We start from the raw sequence: 24,593 nt of genomic DNA, 5'->3' as shown, positions 1-24,593 counted from the left end.
CACGACCGAAGACTAAGTCAGTCCCCACACACAGCATCTCTGCCTGCAGGCTGCTTGACTGCCTTCTCCGCCACTACCAACAGGGTCCAGGACTCTAGGCGGATTCCTGAATTTTTAAGGCCGCTGCTAGCAGCGGCCGCTACACTAATTTTTCTGGTGCGTGTACATGTGCCCATCCCCCTTCGTGATCATTACCTTGCCGCGGTGAAGGGGCTTGCGCATCACAATGAAGCAATGACCGCCAGCTATTTGAGTGTCTCGGGTGGGGGTGGCACACAAAAGATAATAAGGTTGTTGCTTCATTGTGGTCAGACCAAATTTGATCAGCTGGACAGTCACTGTTCTGTCATTCAGCTACATCAGCTGGGCGAGCATATGGGCTGAAAAGCCACCATCACCTGCACTCTCGTCACGGTGCGCACCAGTCCAGCACGGCCGTCACTACACAAACGGCTGTTTGCAGTCACTGCATACCTTTCACTGCATCTGTGACTGCACATTATACCTGGCAGTCAGTGCATAACTTGCACTTGAATGGATACACTTGTAAACAATTTAAAAATACAACCATCTAAACTTTCAAACAATTTTAAAAATACAACCATCTATCATTTTCAAAAAATTTAAAAAAGGGCAAAAAAAATTGCCCTCCGTACAACATTCTTGGCAAATGCTTTCGACTTGGTTTGTCTTCCGCTGGCTCAAGGGTCCATCTGACCACCGATGCCAGGTCTGCAAAGCACGGTCAGGGCAGCTACAGCATGGGTCTCAGCAGGCTCCCACTTCGGGCCGGAATCCAACCTTCATTCCCCGCGGTGATAATGGCAGACTTGCCCTCCATAACGGATTCCCGTTAAAGGATTTAAAGTTAATTCATTTCAATTAGGGCCGCAAAAGGTCCTCCTGAGTCCTGTATTGTTATTTTTGGTCATTACCTCGGGGCGGGCGGGCGTGCATGCCTGCCTGCCTCCCTCCTTGCCTGGATGTGTGGTGGTAGACATTGATCAGGCTCCAACTCCGGAACGCAATACAAGAGGGAGCTCATCCTCAAAAACAGCTGGGGGCAGTGTCCGGCGCCATGTATCGCCCGCTATGGCCAGACAGCCAACATGCCCTTCAACGTCAGCTGCTGATGCCACCGTAGCGCCATCAGCCCAGGGGGGCTCAGCGGTTTGTAAATTTTTTAACGTGTGTGTCTCAGATCAGAGCAAAGCCATCTGTTGTCTCTGCCAGCAAAATTTGAGCCGTGGAAAGGCCAACTGTCACGTAGGGACAAGTGCTTTACGAAGGCACCTGGAGAGAAGGCACAAACAGCTATGGCAAGAACACCTGAGGAAAAGCAGCACCCCTCAAAAGACAAGCCGCGGAGAACAACCGCGGCAGCCGTCACAGGGGGCTTCTGCTGCTCCACGTTCCCATGGTATTGTTCGTGGCTGGGGGAAGGAAGAATGGATACACTTTTAAACAATTTAAAAATACAACCATCTAAACTTTCAAACAATTTAAAAATACAACCATCTAAACTTTCAAACAATTTAAAAATACAACCATCTATCATTTTCAAAAAATTTAAAAAAAGGGCAAAAAAAATTGCCCTCCGTAAAACATTCTTGGCAAATGCTTTCGACTTGGTTTGTCTTCCGCTGGCTCAAGGGTCCATCTGACCACAGATGCCTGGTCTGCAAAGCACGGTCAGGGCAGCTACAGCATGGGTCTCAGCAGGCTCCCACTTCGGGCCGGAATCCAACCTTCATATCCCGCGGTCACAATGGCAGACTTGCCCTCCATATGATTCTCGTGAAAGGAGATCTTTTGGATTGCCAACCATATACTAATTTCCTGCCATAACTGGTACTCGTTAAAGGATTTAAAGTTAATTCATTTCAAATACACAGCAGGGCCTTGAAAGTCCTCCTCCTGTATTGTTATTTTTGGTCACTACCTCGGGGCGGGCGTGCATGCCTGCCTGCTGCCCTCCTTGGATGTGTAGTGGTAGCCGTTGCTCAGGCTCCACACCGGATTCAAACCCTCATTCCCCGGCCATTACCTGAGGTCACAATGCCAGACTTGCCCGCCTCCATAGGATTCTCATTGTAGCGGTACTGAACAAGTACACAGCAAGTAGAAAATGTGATTTAAAAACAAAACGTAAGCTTTTTAACAATGCCATGGAAAGTTGATAAGGCAGTCACACATTACCTGACATCACTGAGTGAGGAAGAGCAATCTCGCCATGTTGCACAGTAGTCCAGCATGGCCACCAATAAAACACAAACAGCTGGTAACTTGCGGTGCGTTACACAGTTAGTTTGGTGTGTCAGTGTGAAGCAGTACTCTAATTACACTACCTGATTGATGTATACACAAGCAAGATGTTTTAAAGCACGTTAGGCCTGCAATTTAGCATTCAATGTGATTTCTGCCCTTAAAACGCTGCTTTGCGTCACATCCAGATTTTTCCCCGGGACTTTTGCCATGTATCCCAATCCGCCATGCCCCCCTCCAGGTGTTAGACCCCTTGAAACATCTTTTCCATCACTTTTGTGGCCAGCATAATTTTTTCTATTTTTCAAAGTTCGCCTCCCTATTGAAGTCTATTGCGGTTCGCGAACTTTTCCGCAAACCGAACCTTCCGCGGAAGTTCGCGAACCCGGTTCGCGAACCGAAAATCAGAGGTTCGCGACATCTCTAGGATTTAGGGCTAGGCACCACAATGGGGTTTGAGGGTTAGGGCAAACTTGGCCCTCCAGCTGTTAAGGAACTTCAAATCCCACAATGCATTGCAGAAGTCTGACAGCCACAGTCATGACTCATAAAGGCAAATGCATTGTGGGACTTGTAGTTCCTTAACAACTGGAGGGCCAAGTTTGCCCATGCCTGGGTTAGACACAACCAGAGGGAATTTAGGGTTAGGCAACACCAGGAGGGTCTTAGGGTTAGGCACCACCAGGGGGGTCTTAGGGTTAGGCACCACCGAGGGGGGGGGGTCTTAAGGTTAGGCACTGCCAGGGGAGATTTAGGGTTAGGCACCCCCAGGGGGTCTTAGGGTTAGGCACCACCAGGGGGTCTTGGGGTTAGGAATAGGTAGAGGGAGGGTTATTACAAACCTACTTACATTTTTTTCCACGTTATAAACAATATTTTCAGATTTTATTACATGAAGAAATGATAAATAAAGGTTATACACAATATTATACAATTATAACGATTATACAGATATTATCGTTTTTTTAACAAACGTAATAAGTTTCACTTTCAAAACAGGGAAGATTATCATATTTACAATTTGCGATTTGATAGACATTATGAAAGGTTTACAATTTGTAAAACATTATCGTAAACGAAATACAACACATTATTTTTTTAAGCGTTATTACCGCTTATCATTTACGCCATGTGCCCTTTTTTCCCAATGCCCTTTTTGCATGGACGCCAGATGCTTATCAATTAATTGGAATGAAGCTTCAATAGCTTAACCACTTCACAGCTCCAGTACAGTATATCTACTCCCCTGCAGACTTCATCTAACCGCCCAGGGGAGTAAATATACGTACTCCCGCTGCTACCACTGCTGAAAGCGCTCCCGCTTATTTGTGCACTCGTTCATGTTGCCATCTGCCCGCCAGGAGATCAATGAATGAGAAAGCAATTCCTAATCATTGATCTAAGTCCCCGTAGCAATTATCAGCGCCTTTTATGAGAAGCTGCACGATCATTCTAATAAATAAAAGTTTCCCATCTTCAGTACACTTCCTGTAAGCATACATATTTCGCTTACAGGACATATAACAAAAAAAAGACTGAGGCCATCTTTTGGCCAAACAGTAAAACTACATCTAAAAGTACTTTTTTTAAATGCAAAGACCTGTTTTTACATTTTAAATTAACCCCTTACCTCCCACACTCCCCAATAGTTACCAACATTTATTTTTTTTGTATAAAAATACAATGAAATAAATTTACAATTATAAAAAATGCATTAATAGTTTTCTTAGGGACTGAACTTTTTTAATATGTATGTCAAGACGGTATAATACTGTTACTTTATAAATTATGGGCTTTTTATTAATGATGGATGCAAAACTGAAAAAAAATGCATCTTTATTTCCTAATAAAATATTGGCGCCAGACATTGTGATAGGGACATCATTTAAATGGTGTATTAACCGGGACATATGGGCACATTAATTACGTGGATTTTAATTACGGTAGCATGCATTATTTAAAAATTATAATGGCCGAAAACTGAAAAATAAGGATTTTTTTCCAATTTTTTTCTTATTTTTCCATTAAAAAACATTTAAAATAAAAAAATTCTTGGCATAATGTACCACCCAAAGTAAGCCTAATTAGTGATAAAAAAAAAGACATTTAACACATTTCATTCTGATAAGTAGAGATAAAGTTATTGGCAAATGAATGGAAGGAGCTGAAAGGTGAAAATTGCTTGGATGCTGAAGGGGTAAAACCCCTCAGTTGTGAAGTGGTTAAGGAGGACAATGTGTTTTTTTTCCGTTTTTTTTTGGGACTGGGGGGGGGGGGGGGAGGGGGTAGGTCCAGGTCCTGTATTCTGGCTATGCATGGGTGACAAAGGACAAAGGATTAAAGAGGCTTTGGGGGAGGGGACCCCTTGCTGTCTTTTTTATTACTTTTAATAATGATGATAAATATGGTTAAGTTTGCAGAGCAGATCAAGAATGAAAGAGCTTTTGGGGAGAGTTTCTGAAAGGGTCTCATTGAGCTCTCCCTTATTAACAGCTGTGAGAAAGAAAATGGAGAAAATATAAGCTCCATCTTCAGCCCCTTCTTATTTAAATCTGTCTCCAACGCCTACAGTAATCTCTGTCACATTGGTAGCTGGTACCCCTGAACCAATGCCGCTGGACTTGGCCCAGCATTCCCTAACCGCAGTGGAAGCATTATTTGGTTTCCAAACCATGCCTCTTTGTTCAGATTTCATATTTTATCTATGCTCCTGTCACTTATGGCTTACAGGTAACCCTGAGTTTCCTCCATGAAGCTGAAACTGAAAGCAGGTGTATCACTACTGAAAGGCTGCAAGCCACAAGTTACTTAGAAGGGCTCTGACACAGATGCCGAGGGTTTAAATCTTGTCTCTTCCTGTTCAATAAGCCAGCATCTATTCAGTAAGGAGTCCTTGGGAAAGACTCTTTAACACTGCAGGGTGGCTTATTGAGTGCCCTCTAGTGGTTGTGGCTCTCAAGCACTTTGAGTCTGACAGGAGAAAAGACATATAAAGACACATAATAGGATTATTATCATAAGTAAAGAAGTAACTGCAGTGCTGTACACAAAGAGTTACTATGTAAGGAGTCGGCAGGACGGAAGACGTGTCTCAGTGCACGCTCTGCCTACGTAAAAAGTAGCCACGTGTCTCCCTGTGTGTCAGCTGATCAGCTGACACGCCGAGCTCCTATTAGTCAGGCCTTGTATTTAAACCTGGTGAACGCTCCAGTCTGTGCCCGTGATAGCCTATGCTGGGCTTGTTGCTGAGATTGCGCTCACACCAAGTGCTTGTCTTGCTGCCGACTTGTGTCTGTCTCTTGACTAAGCTTCTTCCAGATTGGATTATCTGTTACCAACCTGGCTTGAACCTGACCATGTTCCTCATAACTGAGGAAGAGCAAGACGAGATGGCTAGTACAGCGGCATCCGACTTTGTGCAGATGGCGTCTTTCATGCTGCCCAGCCTGTTGAGGGACCTCTGTATAAAAAAACTCAAGGGGAATGACCTGTACTGGGTTGCCACGCTACTAGATCCTCTGTATAAGCACAAAGTGGCGGAAATGTTACCAAATACCCACAAGGCTGAAAGGATACAGCACATGTCCTTCCCTGCGTAGACATGGGAGTAGGAGGAAGATTACTGGCAGTGGCACCTTTATTCCATTGTGCTGTAACATCATCCTATCATCCTTAAATGCACTGTAAAGCATACTTGCCAAATGGTGTTTGCTCTAGCAATCTCATGGTGATGTTGGACATGCGGACATTCTTCAGTCCAACGCCTCCCCTAGCCATTCCAGATCCACCCTCCACCAGCGCCTCGACCGGCAGGTAGCCGACTACCTGGCCTTAAATGTGGATGTAGACACTCTGAGCAGCGATGAACCCTTGGACTGCTGGGTGCGCAGGCTTGACCTGTGGCCAGAGCTGTCACAATTTGCCATCCAACTTATGGCTTGCCCTGCCTCAAGCGACCTGTCAGAAAGGACCTTCAGCAGAGCTGGAGGCATTGTCACTGAGAAGAGAAGTCGCCTAAGGCACAAAAGTGTTCAGTACCTCACCTTTATCAAAATGAATGAGGCATGGATCCCGGGGGGCTACTGCCCAACCGAAGACTAAGTCAGTCCCCAGACACAGCATCTCTGCCGGCACGCCTTGTGACTGCCTGCCCCAAGACTAAGTGGGTGCTATAATAATTTTTCTGGTGCATGTACATGCCTGCACAAACACTGGTTCGCACGACAGCCGGGGGCCCCAGTCTCTCTCACTTACTGGGGCCCCCAAACCACCATGCGATACCTAAAGGGAAATGTGGGTGAGCCCTGGCTCTCTTACCTCCAGGGACTTCACCCCCATCACCTCTAAACTGAATGCAAACGGCAACACACAAAATTGCTCACTACCAGTTCAGGCAATTTCCTACCTCTATCTGGCCAGCAGGCGCCAGTCAGCCAATCAGGTGTACGGTCATACACCCTTTGCCTGCCATACCGATCTAGCAGGATCTGCATAAATTAGCATTCAGGTGGGAGGCTTGGTTGGATGTAATCGTTGATTACATCTTTTACAGGGACCGCCGCGTGTAGGCATCTCCCACACAGTCCCCTCCCTAACCACTCACCTGTCAGCCGCATCTTGGAAGCTGCAAAACAAAAATTTTAAATCACAAACACTGGTTCGCACGACAGCCGGGGGCCCCAGTCTCTCTCACTTACTGGGGCCCCCAAACCACCATGCAATACCTAGAGGGAAATGTGGGTGAGCCCTGGCTCTCTCACCTCCAGGGACTTCACCCCCATCACCTCTAAACTGAATGCAAACTGCAACACACAAAATTGCTCACTACCAGTTCAGGCAATTGTACATGTACATGCCTGCCTAATTTTTCTGGCTGCACTGCGGCTGCAACAACAAAACAAAAGGCATGTACATGTGTCAATTCCCCTTTGTGATCATTACCCTTCTGCAGTGAAGGGAATTGCGTATCACAATGAAGCAATGACCGGCTAAATGAGTATGTTGGGGTTGGGGGGCACACCTGAACCAAGAAGATAATAAGGTTGTTGCTTCATTGTGGACAGACCAAATTCGATCAGCTGGACACTCAGTCACTGTTGTTCTGTCATTCAGCTACCTCAGCCCGACCATATGGGCTTGAAAACTGCCATCGCCTGCACTCTTGCCATGGTGCGCACTGTAAGAATCCATACGTTGGTTGCTATTGGCAACAACACTACAAATTCGTTCGACACCATATCACAGGAAGTGTGATAACTTGACTCTCATCACAGCAAGCAGCATAGGAGATAGAACTTCTTAGGCGTCATCACAGTTTCAAGGAGTTTATTCAGTAAACAGATATACAGATGTTCATCCCAACACAGCAAAGCAATTGTTCTGTAGTAAGTCCTCTTGCATTACAGCTCTTGGTTCCATTGCATTGGCAACCAGGTTTTCTCTTATGTTCCATCTATACTACGTAGCCCGTAGGCCTGTATACAGCATACAGTTAGATAATAGGGCAATACATTAAAAATAAAAGTAAAGGGTGGAAGTCATCAGCCAGACCTCAGAAGAAGCAGCAGTATTTAGAAGTGCCTCTCTGGAGCCCGTCAGCTGCTTTAGTACCAACCACTAACGAGTTAAATGTGACATCATCTGAGCAGGAACTCATCGCCTGCTATTTGCTGATAAAACCTTGTGATATAATGACAGGCACGGTCTTTACTGCGCATGCCTGAACTATAACCTAGTTCTAAGAACTGTCATCATGTTTATTTGTTTAATGTTCTTGTGAGAATATTTTCATAACAATGGCTCATATTTATGTTGTTCGTTGCCAGCTAGTCTGGCCTCTGCACTGGATAAACTCTTTAACCTTGGCTGGTTTTGTGTAAGACACAAAACCATGTTCCAGTGTTTCTAGAAATGCTGCTTAAAGGGAGACTCTGCAAATCAAGTATTTTAACTAAACTCAGTTAAAGTAACTGAAACCTATGAATTCAATCATACAATACTTAAATTCTTACACGCACCAGTCCTGCACGGCCGTCACTACACAAACAGCTGTTTGCAGTGCGTTACTTTAATAAATAGCAGAGATGCCGCCGCACGGGCTGGCGGCGGGGCGGATGTCTCCGCGTTCAGACCAGCGGTTTCCGCACAGCAGCATGCGTCTGGTTTGCCTTGGCCTTCTAGTGCACACAGATGGAGAGCTACGCTCACGCGCGCTAGAAGGCAGGACCTTTATGCCAGCAGGAGAGGTATCAGCTGATCAGGACGATCAGCTGATTCCAGCGGAACTCCTGATTGGCTGAGTGGCTGGGGGCGGCGCTGAGGAGCGCTGTAGTATATATAGATCTTGCTTGTCAGTTGCTGGTTGTCTGCCGTTGCGAATACTTACGTGTGAGCACTCAGACCATCAGTCAGACCCTACAGTGTGTTAGAACCAGGTGGACCTGGGAATTCACACTTAGCCAGATTACGCTCTTGTTATTTACTGTGTTATACTTTAGACCAGTTCCGGGGTGCTGAGACCAAGGACCTCACACCCAAGTTTAGGATTACTGTGCCATTGCTGTGTTATACTTTAGACCAGTTCCAGGGTGTTGAGACCAAGGACCTCACACCCAAGCATAGGATACTGTGTTATTCTTTAGACTAGTTCCTGGGTGTCGAGACCAAGGACCTCACACCCCAGACTAGGATTGTGCTCTATATCTGTTATGACCATTTGCTCTGTCGACCTCTCTCTTGCTTTCTGATTCGGTACCTCTGCCTATCTGCCTACCAGTTGCCAACCCTGCCTGTACCCGGTTACCGAATCATCTTTCTGTCTTTGTACCTTATCTGCTCGTGTGTTGCCGACCTGGCCTACCCGACCCTTCTGGCTGTCACTCATCCCTCGAGTGTTCAGTCTGTCTGTACTAAACGTGACACTATTCCACCAAGTGTCAGTTGCTGCAAGGATCTCTTGCTCCTCAGAGAGTCCTTTCTGCAGCAGTGCAGCCAGTGGTCTCTATCCCTTAGGAGACCCCTGGCTGCAGTACAGTCTGATTACCAGTTTACCAAGGAATCACTGGCTGCCAGATTATCTCTAGCTCCTCTCTTAAAGGAGTTAGTCCCTGCACAGCCGAGGGCCACCTGCTCCTCAGGTGGTCTTTGGCCGAGTTTTCTGTGTCTCCCACCTCACGGGAGATAGCCTTCAGTTGCACCAAACACTTACACTTCATTAGGTGTCCAGAGGTTAGTCATACTTGTATTATTGGTGATTCTGCAGATCATCCATAATCAGGTATATATCTGTATTGTTGATGATTCTGCAGATCATCAATAATCAGATTATCTCTGTGTGCTGACACCAATCGTTACAGTTACAGTGAGTTCAGTCTGTCAGTGTGAAGCAGTGCACTAATTACACTACCTGATTGATGTATACACATGCAAGATGTTTTAAAGAGGAACTCCAGTGAAAATAATGTAATAAAAAAATTGCTTCATTTTTCAATAATTATGTATAAATGATTTAGTCAGTGTTTGCCCATTGTAAAATCTTTTAAATCCCTGATTTACATTCTGACATTTATTACATGGTGACATTTTTACTGTTGGCAGGTGATGTAGCTGCTGCATGCTTTGTTGGCAGTCGGAAACAGCTGTAAACAGCTATTCCCCACAATGCAGCAAGGTTCCCAGACAGAAAACTGCCAAGAGTACGTGCTCAGAATTTCTGTGTGGGAGGGGTTTCACCACCATATCAGCCATACAGCACCCCCTGATGGTTGGTTTGTGAAAAGGAATAGATTTCTCATGTAAAAGGGGGTATCAGCTACTGATTGGGATGAAGTTAAATTCTTGGTCGGAGTTTCTCTTTAAAGCACTTTAGGCCTCCAATTTAGCAATGCAATGTGATGTCTGCCCTTAAACCCTGCTGTGCGTCAAATCCAGATTTTTCCCCTGGACTTTTGGCATCTATCCCACTCCGCCATGCCCCCCTCCTAGTGTTGGGCGAACACCTAGATGTTCGGGTTCGAGAACGTTCGCCGAACATCGCCGCGATGTTCGGGTGTTCGCGCCGAACTCCGAACATAATGGAAGTCAATGGGGACCCGAACTTTCGTGCTTTGTAAAGCTTCCTTACATGCTACATACCCCAAATTAGCAGGGTATGTGCACCTTGGGAGTGGGTACAAGAGGAAAAAAAATATTTGAAAAAGAGCTTATAGTTTTTGAGAAAATTGATTGTAAAGTTTCAAAGGAAAAACTGTCTTTTAAATGCGGAAAATGTCATGTTTCTTTGCACAGGTAACATGCTTTTTGTCGCCATGCAGTCATAAATGTAATACAGAGAAGAGGTTCCAGGAAAAGGGACACGTGATGGAACAGGAGGAGGCGCAGGAGGAGAAGGCCACGCTTTTTGAGACACAACAACCCAGGCCTTGCATGAGGACAAGAAGCGTGCAGATAGCATGCTTTGTACCGCCATGCAGTCATAAATGTAATAAAGATAAGAGGTTCAATAAACAGGGACCACGCGGCAACGCTAACCCAGCAGCAGCAGACGTGATGGAACAGGAGGAGGCGCAGGAGGAGAAGGCCACGCTTTTTGAGACACAACAACCCAGGCCTTGCATGAGGACAAGAATCGTGCAGATAGCATGCTTTTTACCGCCATGCAGTCATAAATGTAATAAAGATAAGAGGTTCCATAAACAGGGACCGGTAACGCTAACCCAGCAGCAGCAGCAGCAGCAGCACACGTGATGGAACAGGAGGAGGCGCAGGAGGAGAAGGCCACGCTTTTTGAGACACAACAACCCAGGCCTTGCATGAGGACAAGAAGCGTGCGGATAGCATGCTTTGTACCGCCATGCAGTCATAAATGTAATAAAGATAAGAGGTTCCATAAACAGGGACCACGCGGCAATGCTAACCCAGCAGCAGCAGACGTGATGGAACAGGAGGAGGCGCAGGAGGAGAAGGCCACGCTTTTTGAGACACAACAACCCAGGCCTTGCATGAGGACAAGAAGCGTGCGGATAGCATGCTTTGTACCGCCATGCAGTCATAAATGTAATAAAGATAAGAGGTTCAATAAACAGGGACCACGCGGCAACGCTAACCCAGCAGCAGCAGACGTGATGGAACAGGAGGAGGCGCAGGAGGAGAAGGCCACGCTTTTTGAGACACAACAACCTAGGCCTTGCATGAGGACAAGAAGCGTGCGGATAGCATGCTTTTTACCGCCATGCAGTCATAAATGTAATAAAGATAAGAGGTTCCATAAACAGGCACCGGTAACGCTAACCCAGCAGCAGCAGCAGCACACGTGATGGAACAGGAGCAGGCGCAGGAGGAGAAGGCCATGCTTTTTGAGACACAACAACCCAGGCCTTGCATGAGGACAAAAAGCGTGCGGATATAGCAGCAATGCTTTTTGCCGCCATGCAGTCATAAATGTAATACAGATGAGAGGTTCAATAAACAGGGACCGGAAACGCTAAACCATCCCAGATGTTCATTGGTCATGTTACTTGGTTGGGGTCCTGGAGTGTTGCGTAGTCGTTTCCAATCCAGGATTGATTCATTTTAATTTGAGTCAGACGGTCTGCATTTTCTGTGGAGAGGTGGATACGCCGATCTGTGACGATGCCTCCGGCAGCACTGAAACAGCGTTCCGACATAACGCTGGCTGCCGGGCAAGCCAGCACCTCTATTGCGTACATTGCCAGTTCGTGCCAGGTGTCTAGCTTCGATACCCAATAGTTGAAGGGTGCAGATGGATTGTTAGACACAGCTACGCCATCTGACATGTAGTCCTTGACCATCTTCTCCAGGCGATCGGTGTTGGAGGTGGATCTGCACGCTTGCTGTTCAGTGGGCTGCTGCTGCATGGGTGTCCGAAAATTTTCCCACTCCAAGGACACTGCCGATACCATTCCCTTTTGGGCACTAGCTGCGGCTTGTGTTGTTTGCTGCCCTCCTGGTCGTCCTGGGTTTGCGGAAGTCAGTCTGTCGGCGTACAACTGGCTAGAGGAGGGGGAGGATGTCAATCTCCTCTCTAAAGTCTCCACAAGGGCCTGCTGGTATTCTTCCATTTTGACCTGTCTGACTCTTTCTTCAAGCAGTTTTGGAACATTGTGTTTGTACCGTGGATCCAGAAGGGTATAAACCCAGTAATTGGTGTTGTCCAGAATGCGCACAATGCGTGGGTCGCGTTCAATGCAGTCTAGCATGAATTGAGCCATGTGTGCCAGAGTCCTACCAGAATCCTCATCATCCTCTTGTGAGCGTTGTGATAGTTGTTGTGATGCATCATAGTCGTCACCTTCTTCCTGGTCTGCTTCTGCTGACCATTCGTGCTGAATTGTGGAAGTCCAACGTGCACCGCTCTGGCCCTCGTCAGTGGTGGCAGGAAATTCCTGCTCCAACTCCAGCTGTTCCTCCTCCTCTTCTTCGTCATAGCTGCTGGGGCCAGCATTTCCTGAGGCGGATGGCCTGATGTTGGTACCATCACGCTGATCGTTTTCTCCTTCAGATTCCCCCAGTTGCATCATGACAGCTGTTTCCTTGATTTTCAACATTGACCTCTTCAGTAAACACAGCAGTGGTATGGTAATGCTGACTGAAGAGTTGTCACTGCTCACAAGCAACGTGGATTGCTCAAAATTTTGGAGGACTTGGCAGAGGTCCAACATGTTGGCCCAATCGGATCCACAGAAGCTTGGCAGCTGTCCGGATGCGCCTCGGTACTGCGCCGTCATGTACTGGACCACTGCACTCTTCTGCTCGCAAAAGCGGGCTAGCATGTGCAGCGTAGAATTCCAGCGTGTAGGGACATCACACAGCAAGCGATGGTGGGGGAGATTGAAGCGCTCCTGCATCTTGGCGAGTGCCCCCTGAAGCAGTAATTGAATTTCTACAATGTTTGGCCACTCGTCGCACCTTTAACAGAAGATCGGCCACGCCTGGGTATGTCTTCAGGAACCGCTGAACTACTAGGTTCATCACGTGCGCCAGGCAAGGGATGTGTGTCAGCTTAGCCAACCTTAAAGCGCGAATGAGATTACTCCCATTATCACACACAACCATGCCCGGTTTCAGGTCCAGCGGTGCCAGCCACAAATCCGTCTGTTCCTTTATTCCCCTCCAAATTTCCTCCCCTGTGTGCTGCTTATCCCCAAGGCAGATCAGCTTCAGCAACGCTTGCTGACGCATGCCAACAGCTGTGCTGCACTGCTTCCACGATCCTACTGCTGCTGGTGCTGGGTTAGCGTTTCCGGATGATGTACAGCTTTGAGATGCGTTGGAGGAGAAGGAGTCAGAGAGGTAGGTGCTGCTGTTGTTATCCAGTGGGAGGGATGGCGGTGCAGCTGTTTGCGGCGTGGGCAACACCCGCGCCGTAGCAGGTGAGGAATCGCTGCCAGGCTCCACAAGGTTCACCCAGTGCGCGGTAAGGGAGATGTATCGACCCTGGCCGAACGCACTCGTCCATGTGTCAGTGGTGAGGTGAACCTTGCAGGCAACGGCATTCTTCAAGCTTCGGGTTATTTTGCTGACCACGTGCTCATGCAACTCAGGCACTGCAGAGCGCGCAAAGTGGTAGCGGCTGGGAACCACGTAACGTGGGATGGCCACTGACATCATGCCCTTGAAGCTGTTTGTCTCCACCACTCGATATGGCAGCATTTCGCAGGCCAGAAGCTTGGCTATGCTGGCTGTTACTGCCACGGCCCGGGGGTCATTTGCTGGCAATTTCCTCTTGCGCTCAAACATCTCCGAGACAGACAACTGAACCGTAGGGCTGCACACCGAAGGGCTGTTGGTAGTTGTGTTTGATGAACACTGGGAGACCTCAAGAGCACTACTCCGGAAAGTGACAGTGTCAGCGTCATCTGATGTTTGTGAATGTTGTGAACCACGCAATGGCTGGGCTACTGCTGCTGCTGAGGCGGGTCTGGTGGTGAGTCTGGTGAACCCAAGGGAGGCAGTGTTGCTGGTGGTACCCTGTCCTGCCGCGTTTGCCCACAGAGTGGGATGTTTGGATAGCATGTGGCGGCTCATGCTGGTGGTGGAGAGGTTGTTAATACTTTTCCCCCTGCTCAGGCGGGTCTTGCACACCTTGCAAATCGCCATGGTAACATCCTCAGTGCAGTCTTCAAAGAAAGCCCAGACTTTGGAGCACCTGCCTTGCTGGCGATTTCTGTTTGCGCCTCTTTTGCCTCTCACTTGAACTTCCACGCTTGTGGTGCCTGAAATTGCTCGCCGCCTACCTTGTGGCACAAGGCGAACTCGTGCAGCAGTGGGTTCTTCAACAGACTCATCTGTGCTGCTGCTACGACGGCGATGTTCTCGTTCACAAACAAAATCTGGGTCTATGTCCACATTGTCCATACCCTCCTCTTCCATCTCCTCAAACTCGTCATATGTCATTGTGGGGGGCCGCCGCCGTGGAGTAGAGCTCCCCAGAACAACCTCTGTGCAGCTCACTCCAACGTCGTCTGGTTATCTGGCAGTTGTGTGCGTGGTGTCGCTGCCGGTTGTGTCAGCTTTGTGCCCACTGGCTCCTTGTAACTGGCTGAGGACTCGGACCTCGTGCGTGATGTGCTGGTGCTGCTTAACCCACTGCTGGATGCTTGAGAGGTCATCCAAGTAATTATCTGGTCCTGTTCTTTTGGATCTGTGAGGGTTGTTGTCCTGGACAACATGGGCGGTATTGAGTGGGTTTTCTTGGGTGCTCCCCTGTGGCCTGTACGTGAACCGTCAGGGGAAACACCTCTTCCCTTGCCCCTTCCTCTTTCACTGGATTTCTTCCTCATTTCACTTATCCTTAAAGTACACGCTGACTGGCAGCAGTACAGTGGCAGTACAGAAATGCTATACAGTGGTGGGTGAGCGGTGTACCACTATTGCCAGCAGTGACACAGAGCACAAGGCTATACAGTGGCGGGTGGGCGGTGTACTACTGTTCCCAGCAGACACAGAGTGGCAGTAAACACAATGCTATATAGTGTGGCTGAGCCGTGTACACAGAGTGGCAGTAAACACAATGCTATATAGTCTGCTATATAGTCACCCCGAACGGGGTGATGTTCTGCAGAACCCGAACAGTGGCGAACACTGTTCACCCAACACTACTGGGAACGCAGATTTTAGTACCTAAACACATGATACAACATGTTTTCTGGGGTCGGACTCTGAGGCACATACAGATGGTCCCGATCATCATCCTCATCATACAACTCTTCTCCTGAGTCTGACCCACCCACCATCTCTGCCACCCCAACATCCCCAGACACAGACCCCTCATCGTCCTCAACATTAACTTGGGATGCTGGCCTGAGCCAGACCTCCTCCTCCACATCAGGCCCCATCATCTCCTCAATGGCAGCCCTCATTAATCGCTCTGGCGCCGGACCGATGGACACAACGTTCTCCTCCGGGGAGGGCTGCTGCTGACCACTGGCTGCTGGGGTGGATGTTATAGCTTGCGTGGGGCGTTGGCTGTTGCTGTTGTTGGGAGTGCTGCTCACAGCGGAGGTCTCTGAGGAACTCATGGTGAGCTCATATAGTGGTTGACGGTGAGTGGAGTATTACTGATCCCAGCAATATACACACTGACTGGCAGAGTACGCAATGCTATATAGTGTGGCTGAGCGGTGTACACAGAGTGGCAGTAAACACAATGCTATATAGTCTGGCTGAGCGAGCGGTGTACTACTGTTCCCAGCAGAATCAGAGTGGCAGTAAACACAATGCTATATAGTGTGGCTGAGCCGTGTACACAGAGTGGCAGTAAACACAATGCTATATAGTGTGGCTGAGTGAGCGGTGTACTACTGTTCCCAGCAGACACAGAGTGGCAGTAAACACAATGCTATATAGTGTGGCTGAGCGGTGTACACAGAGTGGCAGTAAACAATGCTATATAGTCTGGCTGAGCGGTGTACACAGAGTGGCAGTAAACACAATGCTATATAGTGTGGCTGAGCCGTGTACACAGAGTGGCAGTAAACAATGATATAGTCTGGCTGAGCCGTGTACACAGAGTGGCAGTACACACAATGCTATATAGTCTGGCTGAGCGGTGTACACAGAGTGGCAGTAAACAATGCTATATAGTCTGGCTGAGCCGTGTACACAGAGTGGCAGTAAACAATGATATATAGTCTGGCTGAGCCGTGTACACAGAGTGGCAGTAAACAATGCTATATAGTCTGGCTGAGCCATGTACACAGAGTGGCAGTAAACAATGCTATATAGTCTGGCTGAGCCGTGTACACAGAGTGGCAGTGAACAATGCTATATAGTCTGGCTGAGCCGTGTACACAGGGTGGCAGTAAACAATGCTATATAGTGTGGCTGAGCCTTGTACACAGAGTGGCAGTAAACAATGCTATATAGTCTGGCTGAGCGGTGTACACAGAGTGGCAGTACACACAATGCTATATAGTCTGGCTGAGCGGTGTACACAGAGTGGCAGTACACACAATGCTATATAGTCTGGCTGAGCGGTGTACACAGAGTGGCAGTAAACAATGCTATATAGTCTGGCTGAGCGGTGTACACAGAGTGGCAGTAAACAATGCTATATAGTCTGGCTGAGCGGTGTACACAGAGTGGCAGTACACACAATGCTATATAGTGTGGCTGAGCCGTGTACATACAGTGGCAGTAAACAATGCTATATAGTCTGGCTGAGCGGTGTACACACAGTGGCAGTACACACAATGCTATATAGTCTGGCTGAGCGGTGTACACAGAGTGGCAGTACACACAATGCTATATAGTCTGGCTGAGCGGTGTACACAGAGTGGCAGTAAACAATGCTATATAGTCTGGCTGAGCGGTGTACACAGAGTGGCAGTAAACAATGCTATATAGTCTGGCTGAGCCTTGTACACAGAGTGGCAGTAAACAATGCTATATATAGCGTGGCTGAGCGAGGTACACAGTGGCAGTACACACAATGCTATATAGTGTGGCTGAGCGAGCGGTGTACTACTGTTCCCAGCAGCGACACACAATGACTGGAGGGACCCTGGCTAGCGTGGCTGGAGCGCGAACTACCCTGCCTGCCTACCCAAAGCTAAACCCACAGACAAATGGCGGAGATATGACGTGGTTCGGGTATTTATTTACCCGAACCACGTGACCGTTCGGCCAATCAGAGCGCGTTCGGGCCGAACCACGTGACCCGTTCAGGCAATCAGAGCGCGTTCGGGGTCCGAACCACGTGACCCGTTCGGCCAATCACAGCGCTAGCCGAACGTTCGGGGAACGTTCGGCCATGCGCTCTTAGTTCGGCCATGTGGCCGAACGGTTTGGCCGAGCACCATCAGGTGTTCGGCCGAACTCGAACATCACCCGAACAGGGTGATGTTCTGCAGAACCCGAACAGTGGCGAACACTGTTCGCCCAACACTACCCCCTCCAGGTGTTAGACCCCTTGAAACATCTTTTCCATCACTTTAGTGGCCAGAATTAGTGTTTGTAGTTTTAAAGGTTCGCTGCCCATTGAAGTCTATGGTGGTTTGCGAAGTTCGCGCAAACTTGAACTTTTGCGGAAGTTCGTGTTCAAGGTTCGCAAACCTAAAATCGTAGGTTTGAGACAACTCTATGGTTATTTTGGCATTTAGCGCCTCCTTTCTTTTTGGTATCTGTAGTCACTTTATTTGGCCTGAGGAAGTGTTCACTATTATTATTCTCTTACTTCAAATCTACTCCTTAGATTTTAAGATCATAAAAGCAATATTGTCTTCTTTTTTATCTTGTAATTATTGTTTATTTGGCGAGATGCTTTGTATAAGTCACCATTACTTTTATGTTTCCTTGCAGCTGTGTATCATAGACCAGTGTCTGTAATTTCAGCTCATTTTTGTTCTCTTTGTTTTGTACAGCACCACATAAGGAGATGGTGCTATAAAAAAATCTATACTACTACTACTACTACTACTTGATGTTAGTGGAGTTTTTGCTTATTATCACTAAAAGATGCAATGCTCCAATTCTCCTTCAACCCTTACTAATCTCACATAGTCCCACCATCCAAACAGGCTGCTATTGGAGCCAATGCCACCATCACTCCTCCCCCTTCTATTCCCCCATGTTGTTTCCCAGAAATTCTCATACATCGATATGCCCCACCACGTTGTTTGTCATACCATGCTCACTTCTGCTTAAATAATGTGAAAAAATCCATAATTATAGAAGTCATAACAACATTCAATCCTCCAATCAGTAGTGAAAGTAGGTTGAAGAGTGGTGAAAATCCTACATCTCTTCCAACTGGAACTTCTGGATCCTTCTAAGTACAGAAATGGACTTTTATGGGGGTAAGGGGAGTGGAAGGAAGCAAGAAGTATAGGGAGGACTGGAGGAAAACAAAACAAGTACAACATGTGGATGAGCTTGAACTTCAGATAATAATAATAATAATGATAATATGAAGAAGAAGAAGAAGAAGAAGAAGAAGAAGAAAAGCTAACTTTATGGAAAAGAAGAAGAAGAAGAAGAAGAAGAAGAAGAAGAAGAAGAAGAAGAAGAAGAAGAAGAAGAAGAAGAAGAAGAAGAAGAGCTAACTTAATGGAAAAGCCTTTTTATTATTCTGTAGAGTTATGCATTTATGCGCAGTCTTTCTTAAAGCTTCTTTGATGTCTTTGTTCCTCAAACTGTATATGAAAGGATTCAAAAAGGGAGTGAAAACAGTGTACAGCATAGCTATTGTCTTGCTCGTCTCTTGTGACTTCCCTTTATTTGGAATTACATACATGACAAATATTGTCCCATAAAATAGACATACAACCGTCAGATGCGAGCTGCAGGTGGACATGGATTTCTGCAGTCCGGAAATGGATGATATTTGCATCACAGTTACAACAATGCAAACATATGATACTACAACCACAAAGAATGGTAAGACCAGCACAGGAACACACAACAACGTTAATTCCAGTTTAATGATGGAAGCATCTGAACAAGAAAGGTCCAGCAGAGGATTCAAGTCACAGAAGAAATGGTCAACTGTGTTTGGCCCACAGAATTGCAGCTGACAAACCCCTAGAGTTAAGATGAGTGCCACCAAACTGCTTAACAGCCAGGAGGCCAATACTAATTTAACACAAAGAACATGGCTCATAATAGAAGCATAATGCAGTGGAGAACAAATGGCCAGATAACGGTCATAAGACATCACTGTCAGGATCAAACATTCAGATATTTCTGAAAGACCAAAGAAATATAGCTGTGCAATGCAGCTAGGAAAAGAGATGGATACCCCCTTATGAAGTACAACGCTGAGCATGTTAGGGGAGATATTAGTAGTCAGCACAATGTCAGCTAAGGAGAGTTGGGTGAGGAAGAAATACATGGGAGAGTGGAGGGTCTTGCTGATGGACACCAAGAAAATGATCAAGAGGTTTCCACATATTGCTACAAAGCTTGTTATAAGAAGAATGGTAAAAATCCAAAGATTGAATTTCTCCATGGTATGGAATCCCAAAAGAACAACTGTTGTCACATTCCTCTTATACATATTCTGTGTGCCGAATAATAAAAAACAAGAACATACATAAATACATAGGCAAGGGAAGTGTGGTCCGGTTTTAGTTGTGGAGCTGATATGCTGACATCAAACCCGCAAAAGTGGATTCAGGTATGTTATACTGCAGTTAATAAAATTATGTCCATATGGAACAATCTCTAAGTCATTGGGCTTGATTCACAAAAGAGTGCTAACTGCCGTTTTCACGTGAATTTTCGCGTTGCGCGCGATCGCATAATTTTCGTGCAAAAACCGATAACATTTTCATGCGCAAAGCAAATTTTTCGCTCGAAACTGATATCGTCTGCGTGTTAAAATTAATGTTTGCACGCAAAAACATTATCGTTTCGTGTGAAAATTCGCGATCGCGTACGCAACGCAAAAATTCATGCAAAAACGGCCGTGCTATCAGTTAGCACTCTTTTGTGAATCAAGCCCATTATGTTCTAAGATCACTAAACCTCCCTGGTGGCTGATTCCTTCCTGATTTTCGGGTCTGAAAGTGGTAACATTTTTTCATTAGCTTTTAGATCCTGAAAGCAAGAAAAAAAGAATCTGTACTCTAATATTCTTACACTAAAAAGCATACCATTCTATTCCTTATGTTCTCCTGTGCCCCTCTGTGCTGTTTCTGCCACTCTCTGCTGCAATCCTGGCTTGTAATTAACAGTTTTAGGCAGTGTTTACAGACAAACTAACCAGCTTCTAATAGGCTCAGCTAAGCATAGTGTGTGAGTCATTCAAAGTATGCAGGGGGCCTGCAGAGGGTGTGTATCGCTTCTACCAATCACAAGCAGTCCTGCACATTCCACACAATCAAGCTTTAGCCCGACAAACAGGACAGAGGAAAGATACATTGATTTATTACAGAGACAGTGTAATTAGGAAAGGCTGCAGTAAGCCCCATCACATTAGAACAGGCATAGGAACTTATAGAATAGAAGAACTAAGGCTGAAAAAATTGTTACAGAGTCTCTTTAAACTCACCTCCCTGGGATCCAGTGCTACAGTTCTCCCTTTGTCCTCTGGGTGGCGCTTTATCCCTGTAGTGAGATTGCCGGCTGTCATCATGATGACATATGACGATCTCTCCAGAGGTATCCAGAGCTTCTGAGGACCAGAAGGAGAATGGCTGTCGGCATCTGGATCCCCCAGGAGGTGAGTTGAAATACCAACTGCCCCGCTATGCTCTGCAGTAACCTTGCAGCAGCTATCATGAGTCAGGCTCTGGGTTACCACTCTGAGCTGTGGATTTCCAGCCCTGAGCCTGACTCTGAGTTACTGCCAGGGAGGTTAAAGGACAACTGAAGTGAGAGGGATATGGAGCCTGTAATATTTATTTCCTGTTAAACAATACCAGTTGCCTGGCAGCCCTGCTGATCTCTTTGGCTGCAGTAGTGTCTGAATAACACAAGAAACAATCATGGAGCTAATCTTGTCAGATCACATAATAATATCAGAAACATTTGATCTGCTGCATGCTTGTTCAGGGGCTATAGCTAAAAGTATTAGAGGCAGAGGATCAGCAGGGCTGCCAGGCAACTGGTATTGCTTAAAAGGAAATAAATATGGCAGCCTCCATATTCCTCTCACTTTAGGTATGCATTAAGGCTTAAAAGGGAGTCATTGAGGAATGTGACTTCACACAGTGGCCCATATGCAATTCACTTTTTCACCTGAATTTTCTACTAGGTGAAATTTTCAAACTTGTCAATAAAATGCCTTTTAAACCACCACCAAGAAAACAAAATCTCAAAATAAATTTTACAGTACTTTTTCACCTACTTTTTGGTACTTTTTCCATTGAAAAATCCTAAAAAGTTGTTATAAATCGAAGATGAAAAATTATCTCCAGGGAGAAAACTCACAGGAAAAAGTGAATTGCATATGCCCAGAGAGAGTAAAAGCTTTTTTTATGTTTTCCTCTGTATCATGCTTAGCTAAATACTGTACATATCTTTTCTGTGTCTTTGTGATGTCACATTCCTCAGATGTTCTTAATTCCTGCTTTTAAAATCACTGCCATTTGAAAACGGTAGCTGTCCCTTTGAACATACTCCTTCTTCTCACCCCCTAATGTGTTATCTCAGAATGTGTGGCGGCCAACATTAGCTTTTTAGAATATGAAAGAGTGCAAATAATGTTCTTTTCACAGTTTGCAGAAACCAAAATAACAGCACCCATGCAACAGAGGCAATACATTTTATAACGTTGGCCAGCACTGTTATATAGCAAAGTAAATTAGTAAAGGTATGGTAGACAGGCATGAAGATCATACAGCAATAATATCAAGTGAAGGAACATTTATCTCAGAAGGTTATACAAAGATTTTCTAACACTAGACATGAGACACCTCAAAGCCAGATAGATGAGGAGCAAAAACCCTTCCCTCTTTTTTAAAGTGGGTCTAAACTCAGAACGTTCTCTCTGCTCTAAAAAATAAGCAACAGCATAACAACCTTTAAATAAAAAAAATATTTGTTACAGCTGATATAAATCCTGCAATACATCTGCACTGTTTCTACTTCCTGCTTTCATGGAAGCAGACATATTGTTAGCATCCTGTGCTTTCAAATGAGCTTATCTGCCATCTCTGCCATGGCAGTCATGTGACACAGGGGAGAGATCAAATTACAACTTGTGATTAGACACAAATAAAGGGGGCATTGATCAGGCTAAACTCTATAAATACATACAGGGTAAATTTCTCTCTGTTTTCCTTCTGTCCTGTTGCTCCGATGCTCCGGCCCCACCTCCGGTTCACTTCTGGAATTTCTGACTTTAAAGACAGAAAACCACTGCGCCTGCGTTGCCGTGTCCTCGATCCCGCTGATGTCATCAAGAGCGCACAGCGCAGGCCCGGTATGGTCTGTGTCTGCGCAGTACACTCCTGGTGACATCAGCGGGAGCGAGGACACCGCAACGCAGGCGCAGTGGTTTTCTGACTTTAAAGTCAGAAATTCCAGAAGTGAACCGGAGGCGGGGCCGGAGCATCGGGGAGCGGCTGCGCGGGCACAGGATGTCTGCGGGGGACCATTAGAAGCCCCGGGTAAGTTCAGCTCATTTTCCCCCGACCCCCCTACAGTATCCCTTTAACAAAAAACAAATATATACCCATTTTAATTATTTATTTTTACCAGTGAAACCAATATAACATCTCAACATTCACAAATATACATTTCTGACATTCAAAAACAAAACAAAAACAAATCAGTGACCAATATATCCACCTTTCTTTGCAAGGGCACTCAAAAGCCTGCCATCCATGGATTCTGTCAGTGTTTTGATCTGTTCACCATCAACATTGCGTGCAGCAGCAACCACAGCCTCCCAGACACTGTTCAGAGAGGTGTTCTGTTTTCCCTCCTTGTAAATCTCACATTTTATGATGGACCACAGGTTCTCAATGTTCAGATCAGGTGAACAAGGAGGCCATGTCATTAGTTTTTCTTCTTTTATAGCCTTTATTGCCAGCCACACTGTGGAGTACTTGGACGCGTGTGATGGAGCATTGTCCTGCATGAAAATCATGTTTTTCTTGAAGGATGCAGACTTCTTCCTGTACCACTGCTTGAAGAAGGTGTCTTCCAGAAACTGGCAGTAGGACTGGGAGTTGAGCTTGACTCCATCCTCAACCCGAAAAGGCCCCACAAGCTCATCTTTGATGATACCAGCCCAAACCAGTACTCCACCTCCATCTTGCTGGCGTCTGAGTCGGACTGGAGCTCTCTGCCCTTTACCAATCCAGCCACGGGCCCATCCATCTGGCCCATCAAGACTCACTCTCATTTCATCAGTCCATAAAACCTTAGAAAAATCAGTCTTGCTGATCCTACCAAAATAGCCGAAATATTTACCTCCTTTTATGAACAACTCTACAATCTCCCAGACCCTACCTCTAACCCACAATACTCGGAAAAAGTATCCCTCTTCTTAGAACAACTAAACCTCCCCAAGCTATCTGAGGAGGAACAACGGACTCTAAATTCACCAATAACCTCAGCTGAAATGCTAGAGGTTCTCAAAAAGCTACCCTCATCTAAATCTCCTGGTCCAGACGGCCTACCTTACTCTTACTATAAGCATTTCCAGTCAATTCTCACTCCACACTTGGTGACTTTAGCTAACAAAATCATGAACGGGGACAACCCACCTAATTCCCTTTTAAACTCACTAATTACTGTTATCCCCAAAGAAGGGAAAGACCCCCAATTACCTCAGAGCTATCGTCCCATATCTCTCCTTAACTCAGACTTAAAAATTATTACGAAAACAATAGCTAACCGCCTTAACCCTATTCTACCCAGGCTTATCAATAACGATCAGGTAGGCTTTATATTAAATCGACAAGCAGGAGATAATACGCGCAGAGCCATAAATCTGATATCACTGATGAACAAGATGGGAAGGCCTTCTCTGCTTCTAAGTTTGGATGCAGAGAAGGCCTTTGATAGACTATACTGGCCCTTTCTTTTCCAGGTGCTAGAACATCAAGGCTTTGTAGGTTCTTTCCTACATATAATCAGATTCTTATATTCTACCCCATCAGCCTCAATTAAACTTCCCTTCGCCTCCCCCACTCCTTTCCAAATCCATAATGGTACGAGACAAGGCTGTCCCTTATCTCCACTTCTCTTCGCCTTGAGCATCGAACCCTTAGCAGCAGCGATTCGACAAAACAATAACATAAAAGGAGTTTTTCATGGCAAACACGAATATAAAGTATCGTTATTCGCAGATGACATTCTACTTACCATCTTGGAACCCCTGATATCACTCCCAGCTCTACATAGCACTCTGAATA

The 24,593-nt window shown here is 46.2% G+C and overlaps 1 protein-coding gene across 1 annotated transcript; it reads right to left on the bottom strand.

Annotated features, from left to right (window-relative positions):
- Nucleotides 1-18,823: 18,823 nt before the first annotated feature.
- On the bottom strand, nt 18,824-19,780 carry LOC137561914 (olfactory receptor 1M1-like). The gene has a single exon (XM_068273259.1). The coding sequence runs from the start codon at nt 19,778-19,780 to the stop codon at nt 18,824-18,826; it is 957 nt and encodes a 318-aa protein (XP_068129360.1).
- Between the last annotated feature and the right edge of the window lie 4,813 nt (nt 19,781-24,593).

This window comes from Hyperolius riggenbachi, chromosome 3, assembly GCF_040937935.1.
Source record: "Hyperolius riggenbachi isolate aHypRig1 chromosome 3, aHypRig1.pri, whole genome shotgun sequence".
NCBI classification, from domain to species: Eukaryota; Metazoa; Chordata; class Amphibia; order Anura; family Hyperoliidae; genus Hyperolius; species Hyperolius riggenbachi.
The sequence above is the reverse complement of the archived record's forward strand: the minus strand, read 5'-3'. Positions and strand labels throughout refer to the sequence as shown.